We start from the raw sequence: 25,906 nt of genomic DNA, 5'->3' as shown, positions 1-25,906 counted from the left end.
TACAAATCAACTGCTGTGAAGTTGTGACAGTATAAACACTGCAAAGAAAAGAAAATAATACTGGGCAAACAAAGTGTGCATGGATTACATATCAGGTATGTATATATGGTAGATTAATTATATTCAACATTCCAGATTTACATAGATGAATTATCGACAAGTCATGTACCCCGAATTAGCATTACAAAACATACAGTAATACAGCAATACAAGACACACAGTAAATCCACAGTAAAAAAAAAAAAAACATACAGTAATATAGCAATATATAACACAGTAAATCAGCAATACAAAAAATACAAGGCATACAAATACTGCATTATAGAAATATTAGAAATATTTCACTGAAAAACAGTAAGGAATATCAGGCAGCCACTGGTGCTTCTGTCCAGCTGGTGGCAGCAATGCACTAAGAACCTAGTTATTCAACCACTAATAAAGAAGGGGAGCTGCTAAACCCCTCCTCCAAACAGCTACCGTCCAATCGCAGTTTAGTAACTGTCACTAGGTATGGCAGGCCTGTGAAGCTCTACACTTCTCTACGTGTTGATGCTGTTTACATCAGACTCAAAGAAGGGCAATACTCAGGAGTATATTTCTCAGGAATTAGGAAGGGATTATACCTCAATCTGCTAAAGGGTCTTTGGCAGTTACACAAAAAACCTTATGAAAACCCTCAGCGAACATTTATTAGAGGTACCAGATAAAAACCTGTAGAGAACTGTCATGGAATGTTTTCTAAAGGTTCATTTAAGGTTAGACTAATTAACCTATTGAGAACCCCCAGTTCTCTAAAGGTTTCTGTGAACATTTCCTGAGGCTTACATGTTAGCTGGGGGTGGGCTGATATACACTCAGTGTCAATATAGTTTCATGTTGTCTCAGAGATTACCATATCCCCATACAGTGGATATTATTAGTATTAGTATTATATTATTATCGGTATTATATTATTGTAATGTTGTCTAAAGAATATAGCTGAAAAACCTTTACAGAACATTTAGGTTCAGTTACACATCCTGCTATGAGTTTAGTGGCAATAAGATACAAAACAAAAATTAAAGTTCAGATTTTTTAGGAATTAAGTATGATCTAATCTATTTTTTTTAAAAATAATTAAGATTTGTATTTCTTTGAAAATGACAAGGTTTCTGGTAGCTCAACTAAATGTAGGTGTTTCATTAACTTTGATGGTAAATTACTCAAGGCAAGAAGCTGTACTTATGCAGTATGTAAGAGTCACTTGTTAGATGCGCTATAACCATGTATCACTAGCAGGACGTGCCAAAGCCCCCTGTTGGTGCATCACATCAGTGTATCTCAATATACTCTGCTTGGAACAATAATATTTGTTTGTTATGGATTAAGTGTTGCAAAAAACTTTTTTTAAATTTACGATTTCCCAGAGCCCTGCTTGTCAAACAATCAGTCTTGGTCTAACTTGGTGTTATACTGCGATCATTAAGTGTTCCCTTATTTTTTTGAGCAGTGTTTATTTAAAAGTATGTAAACTGATTCAATGACTAATTCATAATTGCTTAAATAGCTATGCAAATAAAATCACGGTAAACTGAATTGCAAAGCACCAAAATAAAATCGCTCTTCCCAATTGAAATGTCCACAGAAAAAGGTCAATATAAATACATATACATATTTACACACAAAGGGACACCATAGGGACAAGGCACTGAAGGCAGGCAGGAACAATTCTGGTAACGTTACTTTACTTCATACTGTATTTAACGATGTGGCCTTCTCTCTTCGAAATAATCCAGCTACTAACTATCCACCCGTTCATGAAATGAAACCGTTCGCCCCCGAGGTAACAAATACCAGGACTTTTATTGTGAAAGGGAAGCGGAAAGTGCCTGTGTGCGCGCTGCAGTCAGAGGCTATGTGAGCGGGCTAAAAGTTTGCCGTCTTGGTTCAGGCAAGGTTAAGACAACACAGCCGTGTGTTATCATTTCATTGTCTTTATAAGTGTATGGGCAGCTTATACCCCTCGGCTACAATATTTATGAACACCTGAAAGTCGTTTTTGGTCTCGTCTGCGACCCAGCCAGCCCACGAACCAGATTTGGGAGTTCTGTTCCTTCAACTTCCGTCACGTTCGTCCCTGACGTCAGCGCTGCGGCTGCAGCTGGATCATGGATTTAATATAGAAAATCATGTGCTGGAGATAAAGACTGGCGCACCTCCGGGTGGCTTCAAGAGAAGGAGAAACCGTAGAAGGAGAGAGAACTGACCAAAGGTATAATGTTAACTTTTCAGCTATCCAGACTTCTATCCGGTCTGGACCCGCCTTCCTCTCTTCCACAGCTTAGGTTAGCTTCCTAGCTCCACTTTGTCTACAGTTACTAACTAACTGGAAAACACGCCGTTCTCTTAAAACAACAGTTGAACTACTAACGATCCAGATGAATTAGCTTAAATGGTAACTAGCTGAAGTGGTGACGCCCAATCGTCACTGATTGACTGCAAGTTGATTTGCAGAAATAACTTTAGGCCTGAATGTAGCACAGTTTGAGCATGAAGATGGGCTCTGTGGAGAAAAAGCTCTTGCCAAGTCATGTAAGAAGAGATGTTACATGCCGAACAGGCTCTGAGTCTGGATCCAGCAATAACTTTACTTTGTTAACCAGATACCTTTGGCTTTTGGACTACTGGCCGAACAAAACAAGACATCCCCTTGGAATTGAAAATAACGTTTGTCGCTTTGAGAGCTGGGCAATATATGATATAATATGATATATGATCTTGTTGCATGTGATGATATGTTATACGTGTTGCCTTGTACTGGTTTTAAGGCAGCATTACAGTAAAGTTGTGTAATTTTCTGAACTTAGCAGTTCACTTCTGTTTTACTTGATTTACACTTGTCTTTAACGATACCCACTTACTCATTATTTCCACATTTATGGTGTTTATACAAATATCATTGTGTCAGTATTAAGTAAAATACTGTCATCCATGCTGTTGTAAACATCAAAATTGAGGTGTTTGGTCAACAGTATTGTGATATTGTAATATTGCAATATTATTAAAACACCCAGCACTTGGTGCCTGCCAGCCTAATCTAAAGGACAGTAACTGAACTAACAATCAACAGGGATGTTTTATACATTGATGTATAAATTATATGAATTCAATACTGCCATAAAGCTTGTTTGTCCCTGTGATATTAATTCATTTTGTTCTTTTCACAATATGATTGAAGTTTGAATATGTTTCTATAGTTTTTCTGTGTGTTGGCTGCAGCAGGATGGACATGTCCAGCAGGTTAGCAGTGTGGCAGGAGCTGGCTGAGAGCTGTGGTCTCGCTACAGTCCAGCAGGGCCTAGAGCATGTCTGGAGGCTGGTGCTGCTTTGCCTGATCTGCAGACTTTGCTTCAGACTGGGTGAGCTGTCAGTCATTATCTACTCACTCTCATAGAGATGAAAAATAAAGGAAAGTTTTGTACATTTCTGGAGCTTCACAGCAAAACAATGTTGCAGCATTCTCCTAAACAACTGATGTAGATGAGGACTTGTTTTTACGTGGAAAAACAGAAAAATAATGAAATGGCTCCATTGCCCAGCATGATACAAAAGTCTTCAGGAGATCAGAGAACCAAAATTGATTTGAAAAATGAAGCTAAAATCTGTTCCACACCATGTCTGGAGTGGACATATGGGCTTGACCGCACATTGAGGGTGTAACTGAATATTATTTTTTGGGTGAACTTTTTCTGTAAACCTGGGTAGAAACAACTGAAAATTCAACCAATATTGATGTAATGAGCATCTGTCAGTCAGATTTGAGTTTTATTAGAGAGCCAGGGGCCATTGCAATGAAAATAATTCAATTAAATGTTTTGGTGCTTGTGTCCTTAGGAGGTGTGTCCACTGTGAAGCATGTCACGTCAGTGTTGACTGGAATGTACGGCCTCTTTCTGTTCTTTGAGCTACACATGCTGTGGGTGCTGTTGCTCAGTGTGCTCTGTTACCTCGTTCTGCTCCTCAGCCGACACTCCAGCAGCAGTGGCCTCTTCCTTTCGGTGGTCATCCTCATCTACCTCCTCACTGGGTGAGAAAACACAGCAAAAGCCATATACTAACCTGGAAACTAAAATGAATTATTGCAGCTTTCCAAAGAAAACGGGAAAAGCAGTTGTCTTGAGACAGTGTGCCACTTGTAACGTGGTGATGATTACATGCATTTTCCACGCAAAAAAAACACATTTTAAAAATGTCAAAGAGAGCTTAATTGCTCTGCCTTGAAGATGCCTCCACTCGAGCCTCATTTGGCACTCTATGTGTCTGACTATGCTTGTATGATCTGTCAGTGTTTCTTGTGTGCCCTCTGATAGAACCGTGAGTGGGAGGCTAACAGATGCCAAACCCGCCATGTGGTTTCGATGAGTGTTGGCTTGAAAACCAAAAATGTTAACATAAAAGGAGCAGTTTACCCAAAAATAAAAATTCAGTCATTATCTACTCAGATACATGCAGATGGACAGTCAGTTAAATTTTTCTAGTTCACAGCAAAACAGCTTTGAAAATCTAGAACAACTACTGAAGGAGTCTATGGAGGCCCCTAGATCCCAGATTGTTTTGAAAATATGCTATTTACTACAGGCGTAGAAATTTCTCGATTATAAGATGCAGTGTGGAAGATTCAGACCATAATCGAGAGTCTGCAGCTTGTGTTGATTGTTTATTGTCTGGCCTCATGTCAGAGGGAGGCAGAGATCACCTGTGAGTGATAAAACCAACTCGCTTAGTATCTTAAAAACAGGCATCTCGCAACACATTTGGGATTTTATGAACTTACTGGGAAGCACAAAGTGGACGAGACCTACACATTGTGTCCTCTGCCTCAAAACAGTTGCTATTCAAGTTAGCCATTTTCACCTGAAGCTAACATCTGCAATACATAACAGTTACAGCAAGCCAAGTTCAAATCTGCAACGTGAAAACCATATAATTGTAGATCACAACAAACATGTACAGCACTGCATATGGATGAATCTCTTGTTTTTGTAATGTTTATTTATTGAAAAGATACATCTATTTTCTATTTTCTGCTGTAGTCTGATTATCAGAAGGACCTTCTGAATAAAGAGGGGATTCAAACTGTGATAGTTAACTGTGAAGTAACCATATGCAGTGAGATAGATCACTGATGAAGCCATACACTGAGATGTATCAAGAGTAATTTTTAATTCCTGAGTCATAGTGGAATCATGAGGCCAGTGAAGATTCACACACCTAGTATCCACACCTTTTTTTCTTTCTTTTTTTTTTTTTTTGCAATTCACTTTTTCATTGACTTTTGAATTCAACATTTACAACAACAACACAAACACCCGCAAATATTCAAAAAAGAAAAAAAACAACAAAAAAAGCTAATATAAGACAGTACAAAATAAATGAAAGAGTTAAATGTTAAAAGTAAACACAGAAGCATTTTCAATGTCCTTCCATCTCAATCACTCTTACAGTATTATGATAGTGTCCCCTTCACCCTAGTTAGTCACTCAGCACTGTGTTCATGTAGGGCCCCCAAATTTTCCAAAACACAACTTATTTGTCATTCACTTTAAAAATCAACTGTTCATAATTGGATGTCTTGGTCATCTATGTTAACCATTCATTAAAGTCATTAAATAATGTTTTTTGTTTCCTAGTGTCTTTGTAGTACAATCCTGCAACCTGTGGAAAGGGCTGGTCTGCACCATAAAGTCTGTTGAGCTGATAGATCCGCGCCCTCTGTTAATATACCTAATATGCAGAGTGCAGGGCTCTGCAGTAACTCTGTCCTGAATAAATTATTTAGGAACGTTATCATATTTTCCCATAAATTTCATGTCATCTGGCATTCATATAGCATATGTATGAGTGTGCCTCTGCTCCTGTCACATCTCCAGCATATATTAGAGTCCAATAGCACCTATTAGTATCCTTTTATGTAATTAACCTTATCTGGACTTCCCTTGATGTCTTATACCAGGACCCTGCAATTTCTTCCCCTGTCTCCATAGCTATTCGCCCTCCAATATCCTCCTCCTAAGCTCTCCTGAGACGGTCAAGTTCTGGTGGGTGAGATTATCTCATAAGACTACAAAGTCCAGATGCACTGCCCTTGAAATAGTTCCTGTATTGCTGTTTGAGATGTAAGTGCTATGAAAGCCTGTAGTGGGAAATGTTAAGTTGGTTCCTTCTCAATCAGGACCCAACCTGGAGCCTGATTTTCTATAAAAAATAAGTTTAGACAGCTGACTAAGGGAAAAGGCAGAGTGGTAGCAGTTCATTTTTGGTAGACTCAGACCTCTATCCTCCTTGGCAGGATATACCTTTGTTCTGTTGAAAAGAGAGCTTTTGCCTTCCCATACAAAATTATCTCCAGCCTTATTTAACCTTTTTAGTAATAAGGGATGGAAACTTAGTGGCATTATGTATGTAATATAGTTAATCTGTGGAATTGTTATCATTCTAAGGATGTTAATTTTACCCAACAGAGATGGCCCTAATTTAGGCCAGTTTTGTAAAGTGTACTTGAGTTTCTGTATAAGGGAGAGGAGGTTTTCTATCATCGTATCCTTAAGGCCTGGGGTAAGCCTGATGCCCAAATACACTAAACCTGAGGGGAGCTAATTAAACTGCCGTTTTCTCCTTATGACTGGTGGACACAACCAAGACAAAGGCATTGCCTCTGATATTCCCCAATTTACTTTGTACCCTGAGATAACAGAGAATAAGTCAACCAAATAACAATGGTTTATATTCTGTTTTTCCTGCTTTAATGCCCTTGATGGTTGCATTATTTCTAATACCAGCTGCAAAAGGCTCCAGGGCCAAAGCAAAAATGAGTGGACTCAGTGGACATGATAATATTGTCATTTTGAGACCATTTTTCAACTAATATAATAATAATGGCATAATAATTCAAGTACACCCTTTCAAAGATCAATAAACTTTTATTTCTAAAGAATATTCAACATTGGAATTGGAATGTGAAGAAGGCATTTTAAATATCCAAAATAAATGAACAAAACAACCAGAAACGATAACTAAAAAGGACTCTCGATCTCTGTTAGCAAAAATTGCACTTGAACTTTATACAGTTGTGGAATTGCCGTTTGTGACACGTATGTTCTCCCAGGCAATTTGTACTGGCTGTCAAATGTTTGCAGCATTTGTCGAAACGCTGGCTTTTCGCCGGCATTAAAGGGCTACATCTCTTTAGTGATATAGTGAACTACACTGTCTGTGAGTGTGCACCATTTTGCACTGTCCTGTTTGTATTTTGTCGACTAAACACCAGAGTGATTGTAGACTGTTGGGAAGACAGAGACGGTCCCTATATAAGTGTAGCTTTAGTTGTAGTTTGTTTCCCCAGCTGGGAAAACTGCATCGGATGATTATGCTTTAGGTGCAGATGCATGTTTGTTGTATTGCTGCTTTTAGTTGCTGCTGTTTTACAACAAATGCGATATATCGGCTCGTCTAGGTTAAGTGGCTCACCACAGTCATTCGGTTTGAATCCGAAGTGCTCCTACACTGCAGACGTCGCGTTTGGCTTTGAAACCAATTCCATCATTGTTTTTATTCCGTCAAATCTCAACTAGGGTTGCCTCTGGCTTGCTGCTCCTCATGGGGCTCTCATGCTGCACTCTGTGTTATGTCAGGTGCAGGACCCGCCTCCCCACACAGAGACAAAGAGTGACTGACAAGAGGGTTCACGTGAGAGACAAGAGGAAAACAAACAAGCATGCAATTGGAAATTATCGAGGCCGGCAAAATTATCAAGCTCATTTTTATTTATCGTACGATTAATTGACTTATTGATCATCTTGACAGGCCTAGCTGTGGGTTCTTGCCTTTTTTATGTATAAGTGTTATTACAGCAGATTGGATGCTTTCTGGCATCATACGCCTCTCCAATGCATCCCAAAATACTATAATTAATCTTGGTGCTATCATTTCAGAGAACTCTAAAAATCTGTAGATTTTTTTTTTTTTTTAACATTTGTTTATTAAGTTTTTTGTCATTTTCCCTATGCCCATAGTACCTCTGCCTTCACAGGAATAGTGCAGATTTTTTTTTTCTTTGTTAAATTGTGAAAGAATCACAGGGTTTGGTTGGGATGCATACATTATCTCAAAGTCTTTAATTTCTATCTCCAATTCAAACAGGCATTTGATCGCTTGTTTTTTTAAGCACAGCAAAACATGTAAACCAGGCAATCGAGGAGATGCTGAAAGTGTGTGAAATAGACAAGCAGCGGGTCTATATAATTTTACGTGACAACATAAGGAATATGGAAAAAAGCAATGGATGATATGGAGCTACCAAGCGTCGTGCACACACTTCAGCTGGCTGCACACGAGGGTCTGCTGTCACAGTGCAGCATCACAGACTCGCCTTCAACAAAATAAAAAACCTATTAAGGCACAGCTTGGATGCAGGTACTTTTTTTTCTTAATGCAGCTGTATTATCCCTGAAAATATTAGCTAAGGCTGAGTATTGGATCGAGACAGTATCGGCAGATTCTAAATATTAAAGGACTCGGATCGGATCGGGGTACAAAAAAGCCTGATTGGGACATCTCTAGTTGTAATAATGTGATTTATTATTGTTGATCAAAATTTGTTAAATGATTTTACAGGCACCATCTACACTTCCTTGTGTGTTTTTACAATTTCCTCATTCCTCAATTTCCTTTTTCCTTCTATTTTCACAAGAAATTCTGCAGACCTTTCTGGTTCCGGTGTAGAATTCAAGTAACAGTATTTTTCTACCTCTTTATTTCAGAGAGTTGCATTTAATTGACATGGTGACCTGGCACAAAATAAGAGGTAAATATTTCATATTTGGTCTGAGAATACCATCATGTAAGTACTTGACTTTAAACTTGTTTTCTGAAATACTGCTGTCAGGGCATATGTTTTTTTTTTTTGTTTGGCCTTTTCTGGCTTTATTCACAGTATAGCTGAAGAGTGTGACAGGAAACAGGGTAAGAGAGGGGGAGTGACACGCAGCAAAGGGACCCGGGCCGGGAGTCGAACCCGGGTCCGCTGCAGAGCCTCGGCACATGGGTCCTTATGTGCCATTAATTCACCTTGGCAAAATGAAAACGAAACTGTAGGGTCTGTGCCTGTGTTTTTACACATTTGGGTCCTTTTTGTCACGTTGGGGTTTAAGGGAAAACTATGGAAGGGAAAATGTGGACCTAAACGCAGTACACTTGAGGCAGAGATGGGGATGAACAAAAGGCGAGCTTTAATTATAGCTGTTACAAAAAACACAAGAAGGCAAAACAAAAACAACGAGGCAAAGTAACAACATAACATCCAAACAAAGTAGCAAAATAAAGCAGTTCGTCAAAGTGCAAAAGAAAAAGGCAAAGTACAAATCAAACATGAAAACCTTGAAACCAAAACATACCAAACCAGGGCAGGAACATGAACATGGACAGGAGCATGGAACATGGAACAGAGAACAGCAAACAGAAACAATGACCAGACAAGGAGTGAGGGGAACACAGAGACTAAATACACAGACACTAATGACATGACAAGGAACAGGTGAGGAGAGAGGAGGAAGGAAACCAGGTGAGATAACGAGGGGGAGGAGCACAGAGGAACAGACCAGGAGGGAACAAGACAACAGACAGAGGGAGCCAGAGGGGAGAACACAGGAGAACTTAAAGGACACATGAGGGCATGGAAAAATCAGAACATGAGACACGAGACAAGGAAAAACCAAAACACAGAACACAACAAGACATAGAAAAAAGGACATGAATCAAAACCAAAAACCAGATACAAGGACAAAACAAACAGGAGTCATGACACTTTTCAGCTATAGGTTTCAACCAGTCCTTAGCCAAGGCCAGTGCTAATCAAAATGTAATTTATGTAGTCCTAGACATGACTTGGTTATGGCTAAGATTAGTTCTAGGGATGGGGTAAGGTAGTCTTGTCAAAGGCCGGGAATTATGTTATGTGGAAATGTGGCAGGTGAGATATCCAGACTCCTATGGTCTGACCATGAACTAGAAACACAAAAAGAACATCATGAGACATGTATGTCAGAGTGCTTGGGGTTTTGGGATCCCCTCCCATGAAATGCTTAGCATGCCAGTGTCCACACCCACATTAAATACATGTCATTTTTTATGCCCCAGATAAGGTTAGGGGTAAGGTTTGTGTTGAGTTGAGGGTGGGGGTTGGGCTACGGTTGGGCCAATGAATGATGCCATCATCCATTGCTGGTTGACTGACAGCCGACTACTAATCCCTGACCAACATAACATTGTGATTCAAAAGGGTTAGAGCACCGGAGAGCACAATTAAGTGGCGTGTCCCCTCAGAGTTGCCATAGGCAAGAGATGTTGTTGTTGTTGTTGTTGTTGTTTGTGATGTGTGTCGAGAGGAGATGAAAAGACGTATGTTGCTGCTCAGTGCACTAACATTACGTCTCTGTGTGCCATTTATTATTTTCTTATTAAACCAACAAAGTTAAGTGAACCCTAGATGCTCCATTAAATTTGTGAAAGCCGTGTTTGCTGTTTCTCTGTTATACTGTTTTTACACACACTTTTCTTAGCTTATTGGTTTGTCAGCCAACGTTGTTTTATGCATATGAGGCTGAACAAAGCTAAGTTGTAGACATGCGGGGCGGAGTGTGCTTTTAAACCTTGCACAGGGATAGCCCCATCCACACTGCCCTTAGAGTGTGGGGATCCTACGCCAATTCTCTGCACCCTCCTCTGTGTGAAAGTCTCAGATGTGGCGAAATTTGGGTGTGGCTCTGATCCACCTCTGGAGGTAGTATCAGAGGCGCAGCATCAGCGAACAGTACATGTGTGAATGGATAAGCCAGTGGTGCGTATCAAGGGCGTGTCAGTCTGACAGTCTGTTAAGTACACAGGTCCCTCACTCAACTAAATACAGAGAAATGTTCCACCAAGCAACGTTACAGGACCAAACAGCAGTAACGTCGTAACTGTAACTGTCTTTGGCAACTTACATGAGGAAAAAAATACTACAGCTGTACATGGAGAAGCAGCCGTCCTCCCACCTGTCCTATCGACTCCTCGTAACTCACCACTGACTGCGACGGTCAGCCCTCCAGACTTCAGTGAACTTTACCCCAGAAAACCGCCTCCCTCCCCGCGAGTCAGACAGCATCCGGTTTATTGATGGCTATTATTTGATTATGTAATTTAGAGCACAAAACGTAACTTTGTCACTTTTGGACTTTGCAGGATTTTTGGAGTGTCAGGATCTCAACCACAACACATAACAGCATCCATATGATTGTAAACAGTCAGCAGGTACATGTTCAGATCAACAAGAGCACACCTGGGAAACACCTTGAAAACACACCGTCATCATCATGACGTACACCGTCACGCCTTTTTAGGAGCCACAGCGCCGGCTTTCTGTGTGAATTATAGAGCAGTTTGTCCTTACGCTGGAGCTGCTTGGCTCTGTGTGAACAAACTATGGTGGAGAATTGGCAAACCGCCGTTATGGCAAATTGCAGCGTCTCTGTGTGAAAAGGGCTACTGAGACACGCTGCCGCCAATTTGGCAGACAACACCTAACCTCAGGTTAGGCATGACTTAGTTGTGGTGTTAAGGTTATGATTAAGGGTGGGCTTAGCTGTCCACAATGAATGGAGGTAAGTGTCCTAACTAGGTGTGCATGTGTGTGTGTGTGTGTGTTTGTGTGTGTGTGTGTGTGTGTGTGTGTGTGTGTGTGTGTGTGTGTGTGTGTGTGTGTGTGTATCTGTGTGTGCTAGGCTCTCAGATGGTGGTGGCCATGAAGGCAATCTCTTTGGCCTTTGACCTGGACAGAGGAACTGTTGGCACTCTGCCTTCCCCAGCCGAGTTCCTGGGTTATGTTCTGTTTGTGGGCACTGTTGTCTTTGGACCTTGGATCAGCTTCACCAGTTATAACAATACTGTTGAAGGCAGAAAACTGGTGAGTAATTTGATTTTTGTTCTTAGTCTGTTAGCCTGTTAGCCTTAGGATTCAACCCAGTCACCAGAATACATTTTATCAACGTATGTTTTTGCAAACCACAGGTACGTTTTTCTATTGATCTATTAACTATTGATCTGGTTAGGTTTAGGCACGAAAACACTTAGTTAAGGTGAGGATTATATGATTATAAACTGTCCGGGTTTAGATTGACAGGGGGTACACCGGGGGAAACACCTTGAAATCACACAGATGATGATGATGATGATGATGATGATGATGATGATGATGATGATGATGATGATAATAATAATAATAATAATAATAATAATAATAATAATAATAATACATTTAATTTCTATAGCGCCTCTCAGGATACCCAAGGACACTTAACAAAATAGAACAAACAAAACAAAGAATAAATGGATGAATAAAAAATACATGTGCCTATGTGTGCCTGATGAGTGCAGCATCCGGGACTGGGTGTAGGGTTGGAGGAGGTCAGACAGATATTGGTGGGCGAGGGAATGGAGAGATTTATCGGTCAGGAGGAGAATTTTGTAGGTGATGCGTGAATTAACTGGGAGTCAGTGAAGGTGGATGAGAGTAGGGGTGATGTGTTGCCAGGGCTTGGTTCGGGTGAGGACCCTGGCAGCAGAGTTCTGCACATACTGGAGCCTATCCAGGGTTTTGGAAGGGAGCCCGGACAGGACTCCATTGCAGTAGTCCAGGCGGGAGGTGATGAAGGCATGGATGAGGGTCTCAGCCACAGGTTCTCAGCCACTGGAGATGTTTTTTCAGATGGTAAAAAGCTGATTTTGGAATGAATTTTATGTGTGATTGGAAAGATAGTGTGGAATCGAGGATGACACCCAGGTTGCGGATGGGGAGATAGTGCAGCCGTTCACGTCCAGGAGAAGATCTCCAACCTTCTAGAGCAGCGCCTTGGAGGCCACAACCATGAGCTCTCTTTTATTGGTGTTTAATTTGAGTAGATTTGATGTCATCCAGAGTTTTAAATCATGTAGGCATTTGACAAGTGACTGTGGGGGTAGCTGGGTGGATGGTTTGGTGCAGAGATATCACTGCGTATCATCAGCGTAAGAATGGAAGTTAAGACCATGTTTGCGAATTATCTGACCAAGGGGAAGCATTTAGATAGTGAAGAGGAGGGGTCCAAGCACAGAGCCTTGAGGCATGCCCTGGTTGATTGGAGCTGGGGTGGAACTGGAGTCTCCAATGGTGACAAACTATCCAGGAGAGTGCTGTACCGGTGAAACCAAGGTAGTCAGATGGGCGGGTGAGGAGGATAGTGTGGGAGATTGTGTCGAAGGCTGCAGAGAGGTACAGGAGGATCAGAATACTGATGTGGCCAGAATCTGCAGCAATGAGGAGGTCGTTGGTGATCTTGATGAGGGCAGTTTCTGTGCTATGGTGTGCCCTGAAGCCAGACTGAAGGGGTTCATAGAGCTCATGGTTGGACATGTGCTGCTGGAGTTGGGCAGCAACTGTCCTTTCCAGGATTTTGCTAAGGAAAGGAAGGTTGGAGATTGGCCGGCAGCCAGAGAGAAGGCTGCACACTCAAATGAGGTGACAATAAGCACTGGAAGTTGTTTAACCAGGATGTCAGCTGGATGTATGACTGCCAGCCCACCACCATGGCCCTTAGAGCGGGGCTTCTGGATGTAAACATAGCCTGGGGGAGTGGCTTGATTTAGACTTAAGACGTCTTGCTGATGCTGCCATGTCTCAGTTAGGCAGAGAAAGTCAATTTTCCTGTCTGTGATGATGTCATGGATGTTTAGTCCTTTGTTGTTTAGAAAACGTGGATTTAGCTGCGTGAAAGCTGCAGTGTTGTTCTCAGATGCTGATGCAGTGGATGTGGAGGAAACGGCACCATTCACACAAGCCAAGGGTCTTAGATAGCTCAGTGTGCGCACCTGTGGTTGGTTTAGATGACGTTGAGCCGGTGCAATGGAGTGCCTGTCAGTCAGCATGAAGGGAATAGCAGCACCCCTGTCAGCGCTGCAGGGAAAAGCATTGTCCATCATAAACTCGAGTTTGGAGGCCCTGTGCACATAGCGGGGGCGACGAAGGAGACCAAGAGATTTAATCCTACCAATGGAGTTTGGGGAGAAGTTACAGCAAAGGTCCAGGAGCTCCAGCGCTGAGTATTTAAAGACCCCTGTCACAGACGTCATCATCATGATGTGTACCGTCATACCTCTTCAGGGGCCGCTGCTCAGCTTTCTGTGTGAATTATACCTTGATTCGTCTTTAAGGCAGAGATGCTTCCCTCTGTGTGAATGACCAATGGTGGATAATTGGCGAACCACCGCTGTGGCAATAATGCGGCTTCTCTGTGTGAAAAGGGCTACTATGGCAGTGAAGAGTGGCTCCGAAGGAGAAGTAAAACCCAGGTCATCATAAAAGGTCAGCAGAAGGTCATGGGTTAAACTACAGATCACATTCCCCAGTACTGCAAGCAAGCAAGCAGAACTGCTCCTCAGTTACATGTTACATGCTGTCTGTGGTGGGACTGTTAACTCATAAGCTTACATAACAATTAATCGTATCAGACTGCAGAGCGGAAAATCTGTCCCTTGTCGCTCCAGCCTATCAATTCTATGATCAACCTAGAATGGATCTATAGCTGGGTCCTGAACTTAGTACTTTTAAGGTTATCGTTGGTGCTTCTGAATACCGATTCACATTAAATCCATCAATGCCAAATTGATTTCATGATGTCACGATCTCAACCTTCGAAATCAAAGGTTAGTATCTGTTGAAAAAAATCCATATTGTGCATCCATAGTAACAATGTCTGTCTTGTTAAAAACACCTCCAGACAGAACAAATTTCTATACATGATTGAAATAAGACACATTTTGAAGAAATGTCAGTATAGTACATAAGGCATAAAAAATGTGCATGTATCCCTGTTTTACAGAAACATTAAATGCAAACATGTCATTCGTGTGACAGGGCAGTTCATGTATAGAATTGTGGTGGTAATGAGGTGATTTGTTCCTCAGAGCTGGTCGTGGCTGCGTAGTTCCTCCCTCAGCCTTGTAAAGAGTCAGATCTGTCTGCTGGTCTCCACGTGTATCGCCCCTTACCTCTTCCCTTTGTTCATCCCCATCTACGGAAACACTTTCACACAAAAGTAAGGCACATTTTCATCCCTCTGTTACTTTAATATTTACCTATTGGTAGTTCTGCCAATACAGTTTTCAAAATAAGTTGGTTTGAGAACCTACTGTCTGTCTTTCTTTCCTGCTTCCAAGAAACATTTGAAAAAGGTAAGGGTTGTTTTCAGGGTTATAATAAGTTGATTTTTTTCCCACAGGCTGCCATGAGTCTACTATAGTTCATTTAAATTAACAAATACACATGGGAGTTTTTAATGCATCATGTTGTTGACAAACTGCAGTTCTCCTCTCATCATCACTTGATGCTGGGACAAAGCATTTGGCCATCGATCCAAAGGCAGGAGTTAATGTGTCAGTAACAACAGTCTCAACTCAAGATCCAATCACCATCTTTGTGCAGGTGCAGGTGTAAGCAGATAGTTGTTATTTGCCTTATAAATGCAAAACCACTGGTATGTCCTAACTTCAACTCAAAGGAGGTCACAGAGGTCCTCTTTTGAAAAGGTTAAGTGTATGGAATTGAGGAAAAAAACAAAGATAAGATGCGTCTCTGAAGTTTATGCACTGATATTCCCAGGTGGCTGCGTGCGTATGAGATTGCAGTTTCCTTCCACTTCAGTAACTACTTTGTTGGTCACCTCAGTGAAGGCACCTGCATGTTGGCTGGAGCAGGCTTCACTGAAGAGAAAGAAAACATCAGATGGTAAGTTCAGCTGGAGCTGAGCAGCTGTGATTAAAATGCTTGTTTCATGGTAATAATATATGATACTGAGTTTTATTGAGACAGCACTTTTCCAAAAAAGATAATTTGTCATTAATCAGTGGAATGAGCAGGAGATCCTAGTAGGAGAGTATCAGGTCAAGGAACTAACAAATCTGAACGAAAACTGGCTGTTTGTCAGACAAACCATACGCAAGCTAAGTTACATGTTATATGGTGTCTGTAGCAGGACTGTTAACTCATAAGCTTACGTAACAACTAATTGCATCAGAGTGCACAGCAGAATATCCGTCCCTTGTCCCTCCAGCCTATCCATTCTACGATGGACTCTGTGGATTTCATCTACAGCAGAAAAATCCTGTATTTTTTCGTATTGCAATATATATCGCAGGGTTAAAATATTGTGCAGCCCTAAACATTGTACTCAGTGGTATATCCAAAATATTATAAAAAGCAAGTTGTTTTGTTGTATAGCACAATTCAGACACAAGGCAAGTCAAAGTGCTTTACAGGGGCATACAAATTATGCTAAAGACATTAAAGATTGCATTTATAATACATTACAAACAAGAAGGAAACATAAGTCCTTCAATCCTTAATATTCTTCAGGTGATGGTAGGCTGACTTTGTAATTGTCTTAGTGTGGCTGCTGAAATTCAGGGCTGAGTCCATGATTACACTAAGGTTTCTGGCTTGGTTTGTAGTTGTCAACATTACAGATTGAAGCTGAGCCGAGACAGTTAGTCGTTCTTACATAACAGTTAGTCGTTCTTTGCATAACCATGGTAACGTATTTTGTTGTTTTCCATTATCTGAGCTAGAGGAAGCATGTAAATGTTGAATTATATATCTCCGCTCAGATGTGTAATTACCTGTAGACACAAAGTAGTCTCCACTATTTAGACAAAATTTAGGTGTCATCATATTTTTCAGAAACGGGTGAATCCCTAATCCTATTCCCCAGTATTGGTGTGTTTATTGTGCAGGGATTTAAGTGTGGTGAAGCCTCTCAGTGTCGAAATGCCTCGCTCCATGGTCCTGGTGGTGACGTCCTGGAACATCCCCATGTCCCGATGGCTGAAAAAATGTAAGTCCAAGCCTCCACTGTGTTAAAAATGCCAACAGTACTGAACACTGCTGCAGAGCAACAAACCCCACAGAATAAACAATTAGCTAAACAACTGTTTGCTAACTGACTGAGTAGCTGAATGACATAATTTTAAATACATATCCTGTGACTAGCCTGCTTCATAGAAAATAAAACTGGGAATCTGTGGCACATCCTCTGCAAACAATTAAAAAAATACACTGGCCACAGAAAAAGCGCTTTGGTGGACACGCTTAGTTCTGCTTGAAGTGTGTTTCTGTTTCCCTGTCAGATGTCAGAAAGTGTGGCGGCACTTTGATGATTTTGTTAGTAGGCTCATCAACCCAGGCATGAGTTATGTCTGTTGCTTAGCACAAAATTACTTTTTAATCCAGGTTGTTTCAGCAGAGGGGATTTATGAGAATCAAACTGACCACCTTCTTCTAATATTAAAAAGGTCCATTGTTTTGTACTTATAATGTTCAGCATTCTAATTTTAGAACTTTATCATTCTAATATTATTTTTTGTGTAATATTTATTGCAGATCTACTGGTGTTTAACTACCTACCTACTAGACAAACTGTGTAAAGCATTTACCCATTTGGTACACCAAAAACACTGACAGTGTGTATTTACAGGTTTTATTGAAAGTAACATTAATAACTTCATTTACATGTTGTCTGTGTGTTTACTTTGTCCTCCATGTTCCTCAGATGTCTTTAAAAGTGCCATGAAACTGGGGACCTTTGCAGCCATCCTGGTGACATATATGGCCAGCGCCTTACTGCATGTTAGTAAGATAATGCACACTTTTATCCAGAGCACTTTACACTGTTGTTGGACTTTTTAATATAAAGTATACCATAACCATATAAGAAAAGATCTGAGGCACTCAAGAGGGTAATGATTAAAACGCCTTTATTAGTGCATGGCCAGTCTAATAAAAACATGCCAACACGTTTAAGTTTAATGACAGAAAAAAAGGTCAAGGTTATGGCAGATTGTGTACAACCAAAGGGAAATCTGCGCTACAATTTAACATCATTAATTCAAAAATCAAAAAAACATACATAATATATACATTCATGTAATAAATATTGAGCTTGGTAGAAGACTGAGAAATTACTTATTTCTCTCTCTAAAGGACCTGTGTAAGAGACAACAGAACTATCAGTTCTAAGAGAAAACAATTACAAAAATGCAATACTGGTTCACACCGAATACCGGTGTATTTTTGATATACCACCATACCGGTGTATTTGATTACACAATGTTGTTCTGAGGAGACCAGAATATGGGCCACGGGTGTATAATTAAGTAAATCTATGAAGTGTTGCCACATTTCTTCGGATACATATGTTGTACGTCACTGTTCACGGCCAACTTTGTGCTTCATGTCGCATCACGTTTATGCCTATGCCAGTGGCGGCTTTTTGGGAATGAAGGAATATTAAACCTCACTTTAAGATAGACAGGGCAGCAGAGTGCAGCTTTTACCTTGCAGCAAATGTGTCACCTTTTCTATCTAAAAGGGGCTAGTAATTCCTCTCTCAACCAATAGAAAATGCTGTGAATACCTGATTATGCATGGAAAAAAAAACTGTTATATACTGTGAAACCGTTAGAATTTTGAAAAATTCTGTGATATACATTGTTGGTCATACCACTCAGCACTAAGAGAAATCAAGTTCGACATTCAAACCTGGGTAATATGTAGCTTTCAATGTATAAATCCAAAATGACTCTCTTTGCAGGAGTGTTTTTAGCCTGTCTCCACCCCTGACTGAGTTTTCAATATGCTCTATCTCTGATATCTTTAAAGAATTACAACAGCCCTGATTTACATCTTTATAATGAACAGCCATGGGATATTGGGGATTGCCAGTTCTAATTGCATACTTATGCTCAGCCAATCTTACCTTCAATTTACGCTTTGTTCTCCCAATATAGAAATGACCACATGGACATTCAAGTTTATAAACAACGTATGAAGTATTGCAATTGTTAAATTGATAAATGAATCGTATTGCGGTCAGTTGATTTTCTAGAAATGGAGGTGTGTAAATCTCCATTGACATCTTTAGAGATTTTTAGGTCTAGAATGTTTATTTCAGATGAAGAAAAGTCCAGACTGAGATTCAAATTTCTATTAGTATTATTCAAATATGAATGAAACTGAAAGAGTTCTGATTCTGAACCTTACCACAATAAGATAATATCATCGATATACCTGCCCCACCATATAATGTTATTCAAATAAATATTAAGGTCCGAGTATACAAATGTTCCTTCCCATGCTCCCATAAACACATTAGAGTAATTAGGTGCAAAGCGGGCTCCCATTGCTGTACCTTTTTCTGTTTAAAGAATTGATTCTGAAACAGAAACACATTGTTATGTAGAGTCCATTCTACTATAACCTTGTAGTTTTTTTGTTTTTCTTTGCACATCTACAGTCATCACAGATTGGGGACACATGATAAGCATACAATCTTCTGTCATCCATTTGTGACTGTAATATTTCACTGATAGAAAATAGTCTGAATTTTAAGGTTTAACATGCATATTTCTTTAGTTCAGTGGTTCTCAACCCATTGTAGGCTAACTGTCCTCACTGACTGCTGATGATACATCTGTTTATGATCATGATTAATATGATAATTAGATATTTTCCATTCCATTTTAATGATTAATCTAGTTCATTTCAGTTACCAATTATTTCACATTTTTTGATCAAAGTAACTCATCAAAAAATATGGATCTCAAAACATTTCTTGTTAACATTTCAATATTTATTAAACATTTCTTTAACATGGCACTTGGAGCATTGCTCCTTAAGAATCCTTCCAAAATAAAGTTTTTTGGGATGAATTAAATAGTGCAAAATATCTGATGCCAGATGTAGCATCTAACAAAATAAATAATAAAAAAAAGTGACCCAGGAGGAATACCAAAAATAAAAATCTTACGTCTTGCCTATGTAAAATAGTGCACTGAACAGCCAAGTTCAGGACACATGATCTCATGCTCTTTGGCCTAAACATTTCTATAGAAACTCTTCTATAGATCAGAAACCTCACAGAGGCATTTTGTTCTGGCAAGTTTGCTCAACATATCTTAAACGTTGGCTTTCTCTTCAGATTGTATACTAGCATCATGTCCGAACAGTATGGTTATTTCCCTACTGCGCGACCGAAAGATGTGGGCATAATTATGTCAGTCTTAGCTTCCCTACAACCAGACATGCTAAAAATTTTTCTTATGGTACCCCAAGTTACGTAGTTGAGCCTGTTTAACCTTGTTAATGTAGAAAATACAGAAGCTACATGTTGGCACAGGATACATGTTAAGTTATGGGATTTCAGAAAAATCCCAAATGAGTGGGAGCTCAATGGCGCTAGCAAAGGGTTGATATTCTCAGCCTCCGCGTTGGTGCAAATTATTTGTGTCAACAAATTTATGTTGTTAATTTACACCGACTATGTTGACGCTTCATCCCAGCCCTAGATTTAAGCTGAAAAATACACACAGCATGTTGTAGTGCAGCAAGTCAGTGTTACCTCCTCTAACCTTAAGCTGCAACCAATCAAAAGACACTGTGGCAACGTTTGGGTTGTCGACAAGAAAACCACATTTTGTAAGCTCTGCTATCTGCGTCTACTGGCAATATAACAAATGTGGCAGGACATCTCCGCAAGGATCATAAAGCAGTAGACTTAAGTAATAAGACCAAAGCTAAACTTTCACAGACTTAAACTTGCGCTAAAGCAGTAACTAGCACAATAGGGGTATTTGTAGCATCACACATGCTACCTTTATTCTGTGGTGGAAAACTCAGGATTTAAGCATTTCATTAGCCCACTGGAACCATGTTACGAAATGCCAAGCAGATCCCATCTTACCACAAAGTTGTTGACCTCCATGTATGATAATGTTAAGGGAAAAGTTACTGGAGGCCTGAGAAGGGCAGATTTAGTGGCTTTAACAACAGATTGCTGGTCCTCCAGAGCAACACAGAGATACATGACCATGACAACAAACTACATTGAGTGTGCACTGTTTAGATCTGCTGTGAAGAGAACGCACTGCAGTTACAACAAAGAGTCACTAGATGGCAGGTATCCTATATGACTTAACTCCTTTTGTTTACGGTTGGTTTCCAATTGAGTGGTGGAAACAAGTTATTGTTACATTTATATTGTTAATAATTTAATCAAATTTGACAATAAGGCCTTAGTGCTTGGTACATTACAAACGAATAATGGAGATTAAACACTCACGATACCATCTAGAGCATCTTTTGAAATAAGAATTCGAAATCATCTTATCATGGCATAAAAATAATGATCCTGGTCGAGACAAGTCTAAAAATGGCATAGCCATCTGTTCTAGAACAAAAACAAGAACAAAAAAGATTGAGAATTGAATCGTGATCTTAAAATCGAAAATCATATTGAATCAAGGCTTATGAGAATCATTACATCTCTTATTTATTAATATTCTTACTATTTTGTCATAATGGTGTAGCATAAGGCATTATAAGCATGTAATTGGGTGCCAAATAACAGATTTGATTTAAGCAGACAGGAATGAGTTGAGTTGCAGTTACATTCATAGATTTATTTTTAATTGATTTTACTCATTATCATGACAGTTGTAGCGTAAACATTTGTTGCTGAGATCTACTGATTATTTCCCCTTGATTTAATGAATTTAATTTCCATTTAATTAATCCCAATTTGAGTGTCATATTTCATGCTTTCTTTCTTATTTTCTGTGCCATGTACAATTTCATCTCCGCAGATGCTTTCAGTTTGAGCATTTCCATTTCAGCTTTTGCATTTTAAATAGGCATGCCCCAATCCGATCTGCAGCAAAGCATGTAAAACAGCAAAGCATGTAAAACAGCAATGCATGTAAAACAGGCATTTGAGGAGATGGTGAATGCATGTGAAGTAGACAGCAACGGGTCCATGTAAGTTGTATGTAAGTGACAACGTAAGAAATATGTAAAAAGCAATGGATGATATGGAGCTACCAAGCGTGGGCTGCTTCTTGGTCACACTTCCACACTTCAGCTGGCTGTACACGAGGGTCTGCTGTCACAGTGCAGCAACACAGACTCACTTGCTAATGCAAGGCAGATGGTAGGCCAATGTTGCAGTAGCATATGCAGAATAAGAAAGAGCCATATGAAAGTATAGACTTTGTTTCAACAAAATAGAAAAACCTATTAAGGAACAGCTTGGATGCAGGTACTTTTTTTCTTTATGCAGCTGACACTGCTGACATTTACTAAATATTAAAGGACTCGGATTGAGATCGGGGCAACAAAAACATGATCGAGACATCCCTAGTTTTAAATGTTTTTTTAATTTACTCACTCTGGCCTTCATTTTCAGATTATCATTTTACATTCACAAAGTTTATCATTGACCTGATTATTTCTAGTTGTTGTATTTAATTAACTCTCAGTTTTTTATTTGGACTTTGAATTTTAGTAATGACCAAAAATATCCTCCAAATAGAGGATGTTCTGAGCTCTCTGAAACTGGAACAGTTAATAGAAGAACAACCATTTTTGACTGACTGAATTAATGTATGCACCATATTTTATTATATTGTATTTTTAAACCATCAGCAGACTAATAGCAGACTTTTAATAATTAACAACTGGGCAGTGTGGACAGCAAGTTAAGTGCCTTTGCTAGATCTCAGAAAATATTTTTACATTTTTTTGCCCACACATGCAGGAGACTACACAGAGACTATATACATAACACCTCAGCAGTGCCACAGGCCGATAGGCTCCCTGCCACACCACATTGAGGCAGTAATTCATGCAAAAGTTAGTATTGTGTGCATACTTTAACTTACTCTCCAATAGGTTGATATTTCTGTATTATAAATCCTGTTTTGTTGGTCTAATATGATATTGTAATATGTTCATTGTATTGGATTTTTGGATTTTCATAAGCTGTAAACCAGAATCATCAAAATTAAAACAAAAAAAGTCTTGATTATAGCACTTTGTGTTGTGAATCTAGAATATGTGAAAGCTTTACTTTTTGAATTAAGTCACGGTTAAAAAAAAACCTTTCCATGATAATCAGTGTTTTTTAGATGTACCTGTATACATGTTCTTTACAAGTGTATGTAAACGTTTGACCCTTAATGGCACTGAATCAGACCCCGAGTTACACATCAGAATGTTCTAATTCCTTCAGCTTGAGGACATTTGGTTTAACTAAAGCTCTTTACATTTGAATTGATTGCTCCTGCACTAGGGACAGCCTATACATCTTGCAGAGATCTGCACTCTGCTGAGATCACTGTTCTATTTAAAAATATGTTAGAGTTCCATGTGGGCCGTGTGCACCTTCTGTAAGATGATGAATAACTGATCATAACTACCTGTACTTACTGTGCTGTTTGTTTTTCAGGGTCTGAGTTTTCATCTGGGAGCTGTTCTGCTCTCTCTGGGCTTCATCACATACGTTGAACATGGTATGAAGAACATTTCAGTTTGTCATGTTTAACGGAAAGTTGAAGCAATGAAGGTTGAATAGAACTATCAGCTGAACCTGCTCAAACTACTGAACAGGATGCGGAAATTGCATCTTGAGTTCATCCATCCCATAATTTGTGGTGCATACACATATCCGACCCTGTTGGACTACTATGATAGTGCTGGTAAAGGGTTTGTTTTTCAGACCTTAGTGGTCAATGATGTTAATTTATTTCTCATCCCCAGTTCTGAGAAAGAAGCTTGCAACCATCTTCAGTGCATGTATCCTGTCCAGGCCCTGCACCTCCGACTGCAGCCATCAGCACAAGAAGGTACAGCTTCTGTTTTACTCAGCAAAGTAGGGAACAGAGTGCTTCAAAACATACTCAATATAATGATATCAATTGCAACCAGCATAGCATCCTATACATCTGTATAGTGCATAGTAATGCGGTTATAGGGGGGATATGAAGAAAATGCTATCTTTCTAAGTTTCAGTGGGAGTTTGCGCACTGCTGATATACCTTGAATCAGAGTATTCCTTGTTTAGAAGTCTTTCAGCTTTCCACTTAACATTACAGGAGACTTACAGATAATAGAAAGGAAATACTTGAACATTTTCCCAATAAAAACCCATGTAGAGCCACAAAAAGGATGCAATGTAATTCCTGCTCCAAGCAACTGAACTGTTGCAGTGTATTTAAAACACTGCAGTGCACCTTGTTTTCAGTCTACCCAAATTATCCCATGTGAACCGCCTCATCCCTGACCTCCACTGCTTTCCCATTGCAGCCCGCATCCAATTCAAGATGAAGGTGCTGGCCTTCAAAGCCATCAGCGGAACTGCACCTGTCACTCACTCTTCCAATGTAATCCATGTCTCTGGAGGCCAAGAGATCCCATTGTCTCCCACAGAGTCAGACTTTAATTGTGGTGGTGACTGTCCAGCTGGGGTGTCATAGAGCATGCACACTCTGGGGCTCTGGGACGATGACTTTTTTGGAAGCCAAATGCATTATATAGTTCTCCTCCTCTTCTTTGTCAGTTTTTGTGGCAGACTAAAAACCACACTGCCATCCACTGTATGGGAGTACAGTACTGTATTTATAACATTATGCTATTTACTGATGGGTGTGCTGTCTTGAGTGAGTGAGAGCAGGATGCACAGCTCCAAAAGCAGAAAATCAATATGTGGCAGCCGATGTTGATATTGTGGCAGACCACCATAAATAGATTAATATGTGTTAAACACTGGATCCCAAGTTGATTTGAAAAGATGGTTTTTGCACCCTTTTTAAGTAGAAATCTTAACTGTAGCTGCAAGCTGAAGTGTAGCACTCACTCCGTTTGAAGTAATAGAAAGATTGAGAGACATTATGAAAATGTTCTTGTAGCTGATTGACAGTTTTCCTCTTCCTACTGTCTGTAGGAGTATTGGGTGATGTTGCTGAACCTGGTTTTCAGCTTCCTGGCCATCTTCCACCTCACCTACCTGGGCTCTATGTTTGATTCTGGAAATGATGAACAGGAAGTAGAAGAGGTAAGAGCACCACAAGGAAAAAAAATATTTACATGCCATGTAAATTTCAAGAAGATGTATTGAAAGACAGTGACATTTTATTTATTTTTTAATTAAAAGCCTACCAGGAATGGAAGTGATTCTACAGTTTGATTTGATGGGAGGCTTTTGATGTGAAACACTTGCACAGTTTAATTGGCTGTAGCTTAACAGCAATCCAAAAGGCGAGAGACTACTAAACAAAAGTGAATTAACAATATTCGTGTTGGAGCACCACACAGCACAGATTGTTTGGGTTAAAATTCTAAATGGATGCTTGTTTGTCACTCATGTCTGCAGGGTTACGCAGCCATCCACACCATCCAGAGGTGGTCGGAGCTGAACTGGGCGAGCCACTGGGTTGTGTTCGTATCCTGGGTCTTCTACCGTTTAATTCAGTGATGTCATTGGAGCAGAAGGGAAGGCTGGTGCCCACCAAGTCTGTAATACAGCAGATTTTATTCAGGAAGTTGTTATTTGAAGGGCTGTGGGACAAGTACAAGAATTGCCTTTTATGGAGCGATGGATGCAGGGTAAGAAAATGACTACAGTATACTGCATGAGACCTGTACATCCTGATTCAAGGGAGTGTTCCCGGAGAATTGATTTGACTGCATTGGAATCTTATCTGAAACTACGGTACAGAACCTTACGTGGAAGACCTCATTGTAGACTTGACAAAGGCATTAATTTCCCTCTGCCTGTAGTCAGTCATTCGGAGACAAATGTATTTGGTCAGAAGTACTGTTGGTGTCCGTGTCCAAAACCTTCTGCGTGGATTAGCATCTTTGTAGATGCATGATTACATCGATTTTTACTGCTGCTCTTGTGTTTTTTGTATTTTTTTTCTATTAAACTTTTGTGTAAAAGTAAACGAGCTCCTGCTTCGTGGTTGTCAGCAC

At 39.9% G+C, this 25,906-nt stretch overlaps 1 protein-coding gene across 6 annotated transcripts; it reads left to right on the top strand.

Annotated features, from left to right (window-relative positions):
* Positions 1-1,851: 1,851 nt before the first annotated feature.
* On the top strand, positions 1,852-25,878 carry LOC119022821 (protein-serine O-palmitoleoyltransferase porcupine-like). Of its 6 annotated transcripts, XM_037104174.1 has the most exons (14): positions 1,852-2,251; positions 3,259-3,398; positions 3,874-3,919; positions 4,004-4,066; positions 8,799-8,842; positions 11,796-11,977; positions 15,013-15,143; positions 15,707-15,832; positions 16,837-16,937; positions 17,652-17,728; positions 23,382-23,445; positions 23,693-23,778; positions 24,876-24,986; positions 25,305-25,878. In XM_037104174.1, exons 2-14 carry the CDS (start codon positions 3,263-3,265, stop codon positions 25,404-25,406), a joined length of 1,269 nt encoding a protein of 422 aa, XP_036960069.1. In that variant the 5' UTR covers positions 1,852-2,251; positions 3,259-3,262; the 3' UTR covers positions 25,407-25,878. The 6 variants fall into 6 exon arrangements, with proteins under 6 accessions (XP_036960069.1, XP_036960070.1, XP_036960071.1 ...); XM_037104173.1 differs by having other exon boundaries at positions 1,853-2,251; positions 3,262-3,398; positions 3,874-4,066; XM_037104171.1 differs by having other exon boundaries at positions 1,853-2,251; positions 3,874-4,066.
* Positions 25,879-25,906: the final 28 nt, after the last annotated feature.

Source organism: Acanthopagrus latus, chromosome 7 (genome assembly GCF_904848185.1).
Source record: "Acanthopagrus latus isolate v.2019 chromosome 7, fAcaLat1.1, whole genome shotgun sequence".
NCBI classification, from domain to species: Eukaryota; Metazoa; Chordata; class Actinopteri; order Spariformes; family Sparidae; genus Acanthopagrus; species Acanthopagrus latus.
The sequence above is the reverse complement of the archived record's forward strand: the minus strand, read 5'-3'. Positions and strand labels throughout refer to the sequence as shown.